This window comes from Amphiura filiformis, chromosome 4, assembly GCF_039555335.1.
Source record: "Amphiura filiformis chromosome 4, Afil_fr2py, whole genome shotgun sequence".
In the NCBI taxonomy this organism is placed as follows: Eukaryota; Metazoa; Echinodermata; class Ophiuroidea; order Amphilepidida; family Amphiuridae; genus Amphiura; species Amphiura filiformis.
In genome coordinates, this window is record NC_092631.1 from 58,228,379 (window position 1) to 58,240,725 (window position 12,347).

At 36.0% G+C, this 12,347-nt stretch overlaps 1 protein-coding gene across 1 annotated transcript in view; it reads right to left on the reverse strand.

Annotated features, from left to right (window-relative positions):
* Positions 1-12,347, reverse strand: part of LOC140151124 (dyslexia-associated protein KIAA0319-like protein) — a 106,283-nt gene that overhangs the window by 22,598 nt on the left and 71,338 nt on the right. The window contains exons 19-23 of the mRNA XM_072173347.1: positions 11,763-11,851; positions 10,966-11,108; positions 7,227-7,349; positions 6,908-6,998; positions 5,905-6,002 (exon numbers count right to left, since the gene is read on the reverse strand). Coding sequence (XP_072029448.1) covers positions 5,905-6,002; positions 6,908-6,998; positions 7,227-7,349; positions 10,966-11,108; positions 11,763-11,851 — 544 coding nt within the window. The remainder of the gene's footprint in view (positions 1-5,904; positions 6,003-6,907; positions 6,999-7,226; positions 7,350-10,965; positions 11,109-11,762; positions 11,852-12,347) is intronic.

Genomic DNA, 12,347 nt, shown 5'->3' on the forward strand with positions numbered 1-12,347 from the left:
ATAACTATGCTAGTTCAGATTTTTTTTCTAGGCCAAATTTTGCATATATATGGGTAAATGTTGTAAATTCTTATCAAGAAATGGCCTAATTTTATATAACTATGCTAATTCAGAATTTTTCTAAGCCAAATTTTGCATATGTATGGGTAAATATTGTTAATTCTTATCAAGAAATGGCCTAATTTTGTATAACTATGCTAATTCAGAATTTTTCTAGGCGAAATTTTGCATATATATGGGTAAATGTTGTTAATTCTTATCAAGAAATGGCCTAATTTTGTATAACTATACTAATTCGGATTTTTTTCTAGGCCAAATTTTGCATATGAATTGGTAAATTTTGCATTATGTATGGGTAAATGTTCTAAATTTTTATCAAGAAAATGGCCTAATTTTGTATAACTGTAACTAAAGTTTTTAAACTTTAGGAAAAGTTGGTAGAGTGATGCATCCTCTTCCTTTCAGATTCTCAGTGGTACCTCCCTACCCCAGGCAAAGACCCTTGTCAATCCATCCATACTGGTTATGGCATAAAATAATTACCTAATGAGATGATAATTTTGGGATATTCTAGTTGAAATCCATAAACCCCCTACGGAAGACATGACCTTAATCTTGTGTGAATTTCAAATGGGGTTTCCTGAATGGGTGACTCCATTTGAAATCTATACCCCCTGTGTGTGAGATTAAGATCATGTACTGAGTTGCCCCTCTTGGGGTCTATGTGAGGGTTATTAGTACTTCTTATAGTTGTTATAAATCATGGAAGACAGACCGTTTGGAATCTATGTTTTTTTCTTCAAACCACAGCAATATATTCAGCAGTATGACACTACTTTAATGAGCAAGACAAAAGTCTACATCAAAATCTCGCAAACATACTCATCATACACACAACATGTCCAAACACACACCTGGGACCTATTAATATCTGTTACTATAGCCCTGAATGCAATTATATATTCCACAGATCTTTTTAAGGTAATTATATACTAGTGCCCAGTGACCACAGAGGTGTGATTATTGCAATTTGAAGCATTAGGTAGCTGTGATTTTGTATGTAGAAGAAAAAAGCAAGATGCAGCTTTTGATCCATTGCTGGAGACAGTAAGTAATTGAGGTCAGCATCCTGTCATGATTGGAATGATAAATTGTATCCATCTTGGGACCATCTGTTTTATTTTCAGTTATGTTCTACTTGATTTTATGTTTCGCCCAACTGTCATTTTGCATGAAATGGGCCGGAAAAAATCTCCTAATCGTACTTGACCACTGCAATCGCTGAAATCAAAACGACTTACATATAATAGACAAGATTAAATGGCAGTATTTAGCTTCTTATTATTATCATTTTGCCGAGTAAAAACATAAATTAACCTACCTTACCATGGCTAACCATGGTTTGTCTTAGAAGATCGAGTGAATAACTTTTAAAACAGGCACTGGGATTTTTTTGTTTTGTCTTTTGTTTTGTTTTGTTTTTTGTTTTTTTCTACTTCTTGTTTTGCTTCAGAAAAATTAGAGCACAGTAGCCAAAAATGTAATAGAAAGATTTTGAGCCAAGAATAACAAAATTAATTTGATGGAAATCATACATTATGGCTTTAAATACACTGCAATGGGCTATTCCATTTGAAAAACATATTCCCCTTTAGGAAGATGGGAGTTCAAACTAAATTCAACAGTTTTGGCTATTCCAGATCCAACACTTTACAATACAAAAACAATGGAAGGGAATACTAGTACTTGAAATTCCCAATTAGGGGCCAACTTACACTACAAGATTCCTATTGAGGTCGCCTGCACGGGTACACCGTATGTGCAGTCCAGGGGAGTACCAGTATAGTACCTGTGCAGTACTACTGCTGGTGGATTCTGTGCATGCAGCATTGGTACTATGTAATTGTACTTTGTGTGCAGGCGGCTGCAATAAGAATCTTGTGGTGTATGTAATTTCCTACTAGATTTTATAATTTTCAACCATTTTTTAGGAAGATTTTAACATAAAACATGTCAAAATGTCCAAATGGATTGACATATAGTATGACTAGAATTGAGATTGCAGTGTTATTTTCCACAGGGAGGTGTGGATCAAATGGAATAGCTTAATACAGATCCAGTTCAAAGATTTGGAAATTGTTGTCAACTTTCACCTACAATAATAAAGCAAGTATTAAATGTAGTTTCAAATGCCAGGTAACACTAAACTCAATTACCAACAGCACATTCAGCTCTTACCCAATATATATATAAACAAACATCTTATCAAGGGAGACATGACCAGACACATGTACCTTTTACAAACCATTTATATTTCAGAATTATATTATTGAATGACAAGAAATAGTCCGAAAAATTTCAAAAACCCAAAGAAATATCATTAAAAACATAACATAGTCTTATATAAATAAAATAACAACTTTCAGTGATGAGCACATGTCAAAATCTTCCTCCACTGGATATTCAATGTATCCAAAATTTTGAATTATAAGTAAGCTGTATCGCTTAGTAGTCTTAGAGCAGCAAAATGATGTCTGGCTAAGTTTTCCCGAATGACTGTAACTAATAGCCACTTCCAATTTTAATGCCAGCTCCTATACCTAATACTATCATAACAAGAAGTTGTTACCACCACAGTCTTAACGCCTCTATTCTCATTGGATCATTTACTTTATTGATCATTTGGGTCTTTTTTAAATAACGCAGACAATGTCTATGTCTGCTCTTTTGTTTTGATGAGGTTGCTGAGGGACAATTTCATATTTCCCAGACACCAAGGGTCAACAGGCTGCAGACTCGTCTGGACTGACCACAATTTATAGACGGTGGTGCTAATGGTGTGATTTATACACATAATTGGGCTACTCTCAGATTGCTCAATAATTTTTTTAAAAGCAGAAAAGCAGAATGTTTTTAGAATGTGGGATGTATTTTCACTTTGTTTATAACAAATTTACCAAGTGTTGTTGTAAGACTCTATACAAGTCTCTAAAGTGCCATATTTATAGGTTAATAAATGCGTATCAATTGTTGCTTGAGAAATTGGGACTAAATAATACACACACGCTGAGATGTTGATGAGTCCAATGCACGAGCCCAGCAAGTGCGATTATACAATATTTATGCACTTCGCATATTTTTCTATCAGCTTCTTTGATTGTCTATGTGGTTCTAAGAATATATGAATCTTATTTATGTGTTTCATTGGCACTTCATAAATTACATAACTGTTCTTCCACCCTTTTGTGTGATTTTTAAGTTTTCTTGGCACCTAAATACAAATTGGGCTACTTGCTAGCCATTAAACAACAGGACAATCACCTTGGTACTCTGCAGTTATGGCAACACTGCTTATAATCTGATATTGTTAGCCTAGAGAAACAAGTCTGTGTTGGGCATAACACATTCCGATACCACTTATGATATTAAACATATGATATCAATCTAGACCCTGACCATCAACCATGATAACAAAGAATGTTTGCTTGCACTTGCATGCCCTGTAGCTGTAATGCTGGTTAATTGAAACTCAGAATGTGTTTAAATGAAATTTAAGTACACAGCTGAAAAAGTTTACCCCCAGATGAAATAAGGCACAAGCTTTACTCAAAAGTTTTGCTAGGCATATCCGTCAGGAGTATCTCCATTTTTTTGTAATCTAGATTGGATTTAACTTCAGCTTACCCAATAAAATACGGACCAAAAGGGTAAAATTCCAGAACATCAAATGTGACCCATCACATCGAAACACGGCAGTTGTCGTCAAAAATGAACTTGTAGATTTCTTTACCAAACTAGAGGACTGTTTTTAAGCTTTAAAATGGCACCTCTTCCATTAATGTCACATGTAGAATGGCGATTTTATGTGACAAATACAGTTCAAATTTCGTTTATTTTCTTTATTTTTCGGGCACATTTTCTTTATTATCTTTAAATGTGGGTTTCCGACAACTGCCGTGTTTCGATGTGATGGGTCACAAATGTGGACTACCTTCTTAAGAGAAGTATACATACATTTATTGAGTCAATCCTTGAATTAAAAAAGTGCATATACATTAATCCTACTTCCCTGAAGCCGCGAACATTCAGGAAAGAAATCTAGATATTTGACATAATTTTTTGTTCAATTTCTCATGCACTATTTATTTCTCAAATTTATTAGTAATACAATATTATTATTTGTAAACACTGCCCACGAAGGTACCAAATACTGGGATATGAAATTAAATTTTGGGTGTGGTGGGTGGGAAAAATTTTCTTCATCAAAATTGATGCCAAAATACTCCTCCTGTGACAGATAGTATTGTGCCTGATCCCCGGAAAACTGGGCGGCACCGGAATGTTATTAACACCTTCTCATTGGCCACTGCAAACAATAGACCCTACCCTCACTTGCCCTACCTAAAGCTGTAAGTAAGCATCAGAATGGGGAAAGCTATTTCACAGGAGGTAAATCTGATTATTATAAAGATACCATAAACTTTATTATAACAATTAACATTTAGGGGTGTGACAGACCATAAAAAATAAAAGCTACATTGTATGAAGTGCATAATAGCCGAAAACAGATAGCATGAAGTCTGTACATTGTTATTTTTTTATATCATTTCTGATATTCTTATTATTTCTAACAATTTAACTTTCTTGAACTAAGTATCATAAATATGTAAAAAGACAAAGTAAAATTAGTAGTTTCTTGGTAATACTGAGATTTATTATGGCATTTTGCACTTGCATCTTGGCACTGTATATGTTTGTCTACCTCTTTGTTGACCTAGGTTGGTCCGTAAGTGACACGTGCTCCGGTCCATGGAAAATACATAGTCCAGACCAAAATGCACGAGCCATGCAAAAGCATCTTGCCCCATTCAGTTAAAAATGAAGAATAGCAAGAAATAGAAAGAAGCAAAGGCGGTCACTCCCAACAATCAATATAACATTTACTCTTACTGAGTCAGGTTAGCCCTTAGGTCAAGAGATAAGAAACTGAAAATTCTTATCCCATGCCCTGATACAAAGTAACCCACTTTAAGTTTATGAAAGTGTCAGTTAGTCTGTTAATTTCAAAGCAAAGCAAGCAAGCACAATCATAGACTGGCTAAAACAGTGTGACATAATTGACAGCCTCATCCTCATACTTTACCCCATCAAAATGCAAATTTTGGTAGCATATGAAAGCTGGTAATTTTCTCATAATCCCAGTGAAATTTTAGGCTTAAAATATGCTTAGTTTAGCCACTAGTTTGGTGGTATGCCACCCCAGAAGTACTTTACCCCATCAAAATGCAAGTTTTGGTATCAGATGAAAGCTTGTATTTTTCTCATAATCCGAGTCAAATTTTAGGCCCAAAATATGTTTAGATTAGGCACTAGTTCGGTGGTGTACCACCCCAAAAGTCATGTCCTGTTCTATGGGCCACTGTGATACATATTTTTGTTCTAGTTTGAATCAAAACTGGAGCAATTTAACTCAGATATTAGAATATAAATGTTTGGCTGAAGGGCCTGTGAGGTAGAAAACTTTGTGTGTTGCAATCGGGCAACCTAGCATTAAGTTTCAAGTGAATTAAATACAAATTTGAATACAAAAATGCAATCTGTAAAATATAATGCAAGTTCCTACGAGTTGTCACCTGGACGAAATTCTGGTTTCATCTCATTTCAAAGTTGAAAAGAAAACTTGTTGTAAACTGCTTATCCACAGCAAAAGCATGTTTAATAAAAGTTTTTAGTGGCCCGAATTATCGATCCTAGCAGGATTATCTAATTTTGTTAGAAGTTATTGTATTATGAATCAAGTGATAATTATATTATGAAAGCATGTGAAAAGGTAAAAACAGCAAACCCAGAACCTCTGACAAAATACAGTTGGTGCTTTTATTGTTGCAGGTAGCATATTCTTACCATTATTTGCTTTTGGTAGCATTTCTAATGTTTCTTGTGTATCCATCTCTTCTGATAGTAAATTATATCTTCTTCTTCTCTTTGCACGTTTTCTCCTTCTACAAATAAGACAAGAGAGATGAAATTCTTACTAAATTGATTATAATGTCGGGCAAGTTCCTTCTGCAGTGTCTGACTGCTCTTCCTGATTATCGCGCAAAAAGAATTAGGTTACACTTGGATCATGCGATGCTACACAACTTGTGATGATGAATTGATGATGTGATTCAATAAGCCAAATCGGCATTAGAAGTTTGCAATGCATTGTGGGACAGTTTTTGCATTTTTAGGACACTTTGTCCTTTGACCTTTCATGAAAATTGTTTTTTGTACATACAAAATATAATCAAAAAAGTTTTACTTGAATAAAAACAAATCCAAAAAATATATTTATTATATAAATTAATTATCTAAATATTTTTAATTGTAACATTATTAGAATAATAAAAAAATAAAAAATAATTAGAGTCATTTTCCCGAAATGTCAGAGGTCAAAGTGTCCTAAAAGTGCTCTCAAAAACCGGAAGTCACAATGGCGATTGGGCTTATTAGTCAGTCAGAACCCCACTTCCATGTTTACACTCTTAAACAGCATCAAATCGGCAGGTCTAGTCTGATGACATAAAAATCCCAAATATACAATGTACAGCTTGTTATGAAAGATGTCTTGTTTAATTTGACACCTCATTTGTGAAAAGTGAGCAAGAAACAACGGAGATGTCACGCCAGAAAGTCTGTATAGTTATTAAACATAACAAAAAAGAACTTGCTTTTCTCTCCCCCTCCCCGTAAATTTTCTACAATCAGGGTCAAGATTAATTACACCATACATGCATGCAGTACACCATACATAGCTAAACCGCAGCAGGGTCCTAAATCAATTCTAACATTGTACTGTGTCTTGATACCTGATGAGTTGTTATGTGTTGTGAATTTTTGTGCAGTCAACCACTAAGTCACTTACCTTATACAGCACCAAGCAATAAACCAAATGACGGCTCCTAAAGCTACAGCTATTACAAATGATACAATTATAACATATAATATACTCCAATCTGCAACAGAAACAAAGGAGAAACATGCATAAATATGTGTGTAATCACACCTCATCAAAACACAATGATCCAGTTATTACAGACAATATATAGGCCCAATAGGCCTAAATTTGAAAAAAAAATCTTAGACATAGTCTGCTCCTTTTCAATAGGCCTAAATTTAAAAAAAACTTAGATATACTCTGCTCTTCTTCACTATTTATCTGTTACAGATGCACATCCACTTACCACAATTACTTTCCCCATCCATAAACCAAACCCGAAATATATTCTGCATCCAGAAACTCTCACAGATGCATTTCTTTTGATGTGGATCACAGTAGCCGTGATTAGAACAATTTAATTGACATACTGAAACAAGAAGAGAAACAAGAAACAAATTAATTTATGAAATGTTCATCAAGGTGCTGACAAGGTCAACAACGTGGTTCTGACGGATTTCTCCAAAGCGTTCGATATGATAGATCACAACATCCTCATTGAGAAATTTATCCACTTGGGAGTCCACAGAGCCATCGTTCCTTGGTTGTGTGACCATGTCAGCAACTGTGTGCAATGTATCCGCTACAATCAATCACTCTCTGAGTTCAAAGTTCTCAATGGTGCCCTCCCACCCACTGGGTACTAAACTGGGCCCAGTTGGCTTCCAGGTTATCATTAATGATGCAGTTCAGACCAAAAATGCAAGCATCAACTGTTGGAAGTACGTGGATGACCTGACACTTGCTGAAAATCGTCCGTATTCCCAAGCAAGCAAGCTTCAAGATACACTGGACGAGTTCACTGAGTGGACAAACAAAAACAAGCTTAGCTTGAACCCTAGCAAGTGTCAGGCCATCCAGGTCTGTTTCAAAACCGAACCAACCACCGCCCACTATTGAGCTTAAGATAGCTGATAAGCCCCTTAACTATGTAGCTGTAGCTAAGATACTTGGTGTTCACCTGCAAAATTACCTGAAGTGGGACAAAAATGTTAATGATATAACAAAGAAGTCCATCCAAAAGTTGTATATGCTAAAATTTCAATGATGAAGAACTAAACACAGCCCAATTAAAAAGTCGCCACTAGTTCCAGCCCCATTTAATCAGAGTCTGATGAGTTTATGTGGCCCGAAGCAACCTGTACAGGAATCATTGTACACTTGCCTGCATACAAATAAAAGAGCGGGGTATTTGATTTGCATTTTGACATGCATGGGTAAACCTTTAATGACAATGAAATTAGACCTCTCAGATGTGTGTAGATGTGTAGATGTTGAGAAGAGGTGGTTGAAGACCTACAAAATGGGGAAGTTGTCTCCGGAACAGCAAGGGAGAATCAGTGGGCTAGTAGATGGAAGTTTGTCATTTCGAGAGACTGCTAGAGATGTTGGTTGTCACCATAACACAGCTTCTATATGGTACAACAGAAGACGGAACAGAGAGAATGTGAATGATTTGCCTAGACCTGGACGGCCGAGAGTAACGTCTGCCAGGCAGGATGCCTCCATAATCAACCACGCATTGAGAAACAAGACTTCATCAGGTGAACATAAATTTAATGGATTTTCTTTTTCGTCCAATGATGTGGCTTAAACACTGTACTTTTCATGATAAGCATGTCAATCCAAAGTAAGGATTTGTGGCTAAAACATAAATTTTCTGGATTTTCTTTTTCGTCCAATGATGTGCCTTTAACACCGTAGTTTTCATGATTAGCATAATCAATCCAAAGAAGATTTGTGACTAAAACATTCTTTATGTTTTGTTTTTTCCACAGCTCGTGAAATCAAGAAGAAGGTGCACAGAAGAAGAGGGCAAAGGCGAGATGAGATGTGTGATGACCAGACCGTTAGAAACCGATTGCACGCCGTCGATCTAAAAGCGCAGAGACGATCTAAAAGCGCAGAGACTGACCAAGAAGCCTGGACGAACACCGAGACACAAGGAGATGAGACTGAGATTTGCCCGCCGTCGCAGAAGATGGAACCGATATCAATGGAAGAGAGTCTTGTTTACAGACGAATACACGATATGCCTTAAATGGGTAGACGGCCGCAGAAGAGTTTAGAGAAGGAATGGTGAAGGACTGGAAGACGACTGCATAGAGGAGATTGAGGCGTATGGCAGAGGCAGCATTATAACATGGGGAAGAATTATAGTGTGGATGGAAGGACAGAATTAGTTGTGATCAGAGGAGGGCTGACGGGAGAACGGTACGTGGAAGAAATTCTCAGACCTCAAGTTGTGCCATATGCTGCAGCCATCGATGGAGGTCCCGAAGAATTCATTCTGGCGGATGACAATGCCACTCAACATCGCTCCATAAATTCACCCAACTGCGATTCAGAACCTCCCACTTCCAAAATAGTCCCATATCATGCTAAACAAGTAGTGTTTAATTTTTATTTATGTTTATTAATTATTCATATGCTCATTGTATCCTGCATGCACAGAGGCCGTGCAATCCCCCATTTTTGAAGTGTATTATGCAATGTTTTTCTTTCTTCTTTTTTATTTATTTATTAATATTTTATGATAGTATTTATAAAGTACAATATTAGTTTCTGTAAATGAAATTTTATATCATTCTGTGTGTTATATAGATCATTCTTTAAAAATGTTTGCATGTTTGTTGTTTTTATCTTTGTAAATTTATCATGTAATTTGACCTTTGGGTGACCTTTTGATAAATGTTAATAAAATATGAATATGAATATAAATAATGCATCGGTTACAAGTGCAACTTTTTTAAGAGGGGCACATAAATAGGGCCTGCTTTCACAAATGATTCCAAATACAATGAAAGTTCTTTAATCTACTCCATTTCAGATTTTTATTAATGTTTATGGATTACAAAATACTTCCAGCTTTGTCACATCAGTCTATACTTAGGTATGTTTGGCTTATAATTGGCGAAAATTATTCAGATTTTCTTATTGCGCACATCAATAAAGCCCCAACTCACACCTGTGTAAATTCTTATAAGCGTGCTCCAGTCACACATTATGCACCATGTGACTAGTGTAGGTCCTGCACCATAGGCCTTCAACGACGCAACTTTTATCACTGTAATCAAAATGTTAAAGCCACGGCATACAAAACGCTTGTCAGACGCCAGTTAGAATATTGTGCTAACATCTGGAATCCACAACACCAGATTTACATCGATGCTGTGGAAGCTGTCCTAAACCGAGCTGCCAGATTTGTCAAAAGAGATTTCAGCCATGATAGCAGTGTCTCATCCATGGTTCGTGAGCTTGAATGGAAGCACCTGTAAAAAAGGATACTAGCTTGTCTCCATCGACATCAGTAAATTCAATAGCACCAGACCAAGACAATGTACCAGACAGACTTCTTCCGTTACTTTTGTTCGACCACAACCCAACAAAGACTGTTACAAGTACGCTTGTATAACCAAGAACTCTAGCCCAATGGAACATATTTCCTGCTGACATCAGAGAATCACCATCCTTGAAAGACTTCAAAACCAAGACCAGCAACAGCAACCTATTGGACATCACAAAGGGGCCCTCTTTTGGCTGCTTTGCATCGCGTCTACACTCTGTGTGAGATACCCTAACAGGAGTTTGCACAGTACTCTACAGATGCAGATGTGGTCCAACTGGCTGGACCAGTAAATCCCCTAGGTCAGCCAAGGTATGCATTTGTATCCTGTAAATGCATCCTATTTTTTACTGTGGGAGCTAACACGTATAAAATCCAGCTGGAAATATTTGCTAGTTTTATGTTACATTCCACCCGAAAATATTTGAAATGTATCAAATCCAGAATTTTCCACAATTTGTCCCCAAATGAGTCAATTTTGTTTGGAATAATTTATTCAAAATTCTTCTATACCATTTCCTCCTTTTGTGGACAAAAATGGTTGGATCTGTAATTATTTAAACCATTGAATTTGGTTGCAATTCCAAAATCTTCACAGTGGGGGTGTCTTTTAAATGGAATAGCTGATTTGAATACTTACCTACTGTGTCCACACTGAGTACTGTAAATTTAAGCAGCCCTGTATTACTTGTGATCTGTTCATTCTGTAATGTTTTGGCTACTGTAGGGCCTGGTACGGCCTTATGAGATGTCTCATTAGCAACAGAAAATACTATTTTTAACCTGTAGAAAAAACAGTGATAAAATACACAAAATGTATCAGTCATAAGGAAAATATATGAGTTTGACCAGGGAGTACTAAATATGGGAGTATAACAGTCAAGTACGCATGCTTTGATTATATCTGAAAGCAGTTAGAAATCATGGGATTGTTTCATCCAAGTCTTTACAAGATTTATCAGACTTTTGTAAATCACTATTTCCTCTCCAAGTGAGTCAAGAATATGACGAGGGAATACTAAACATTTCATTATTAAGCATAATACAATTCACTGTTAACTTTAAACTGTTAAAATCATCAGAAAGATAAGAGGGATTTTACTGCTAAGTTTGGTACAATATACTCCAAAAGGTTTTTTGCAAAATACTGCAAATTTTGGCAAAAATAAAAATTTGATGCAGGTGGGTAATTGGGAAAACTTATGATTTATTCCTATTAACCTGAAGCTCCCCTGAAGGTGAATTTATATTTGGTTGCTGAGCAATGAGTAATTCATTTTTGATTAACAAAGCACACCTTTTGCTACATTGTAAACTAGTTAGTCAAAAAACAAATCATTTGCTTAGAAATGGAGTATAAATTCAGCTTCATGCATCACGAGTGTATTAATGACAAATGTTTACATTATACTTATATCAGCCTATATTAAGACTCACCTTCCTGTAGCTGTCTGTGATATATCTTGTACTAGAATATCTGCATCCTTGACTGATAACATAACTGCTAAGGGCCTTATCAAATCAAGCTGTGAAATATAGCAAAACATATTGGTTATGTAGCACTCTGAGATATATCTTGTACTAGGATATCTGCATCCTTGACTGATAACATAACTGCTAAGGGCCTTATCAGATCAAGCTGGGAAATAGAATTAGCAAAATATATTGGTTAACATTGGACTACACCAGCTGTAATCCATACACCTATATGAAAGACATGACTTTAATCTCCCAGACAGGGAGTGTGAATTTCAAATGGGATTACCTGAATGGGTGACTCCAAGGTCACATGCATTGGTATATATGTGACCATTCAGCACAACTGAGCCCTGAAGTCGCCAATCATCATTTTTGAGATTTAGCTTTAAAATGATGTATATCATGTCTATAGTACTTGACATTTGTGACCGTCCCACGGCGAATGAGCCGTAAATTCCTCCCCGGTCAATTTTGTTTTATTTACGTGTTTAAAAATAAACATCATAAACTTAAAATGGTATATCATTTGACTTCAAACGATAT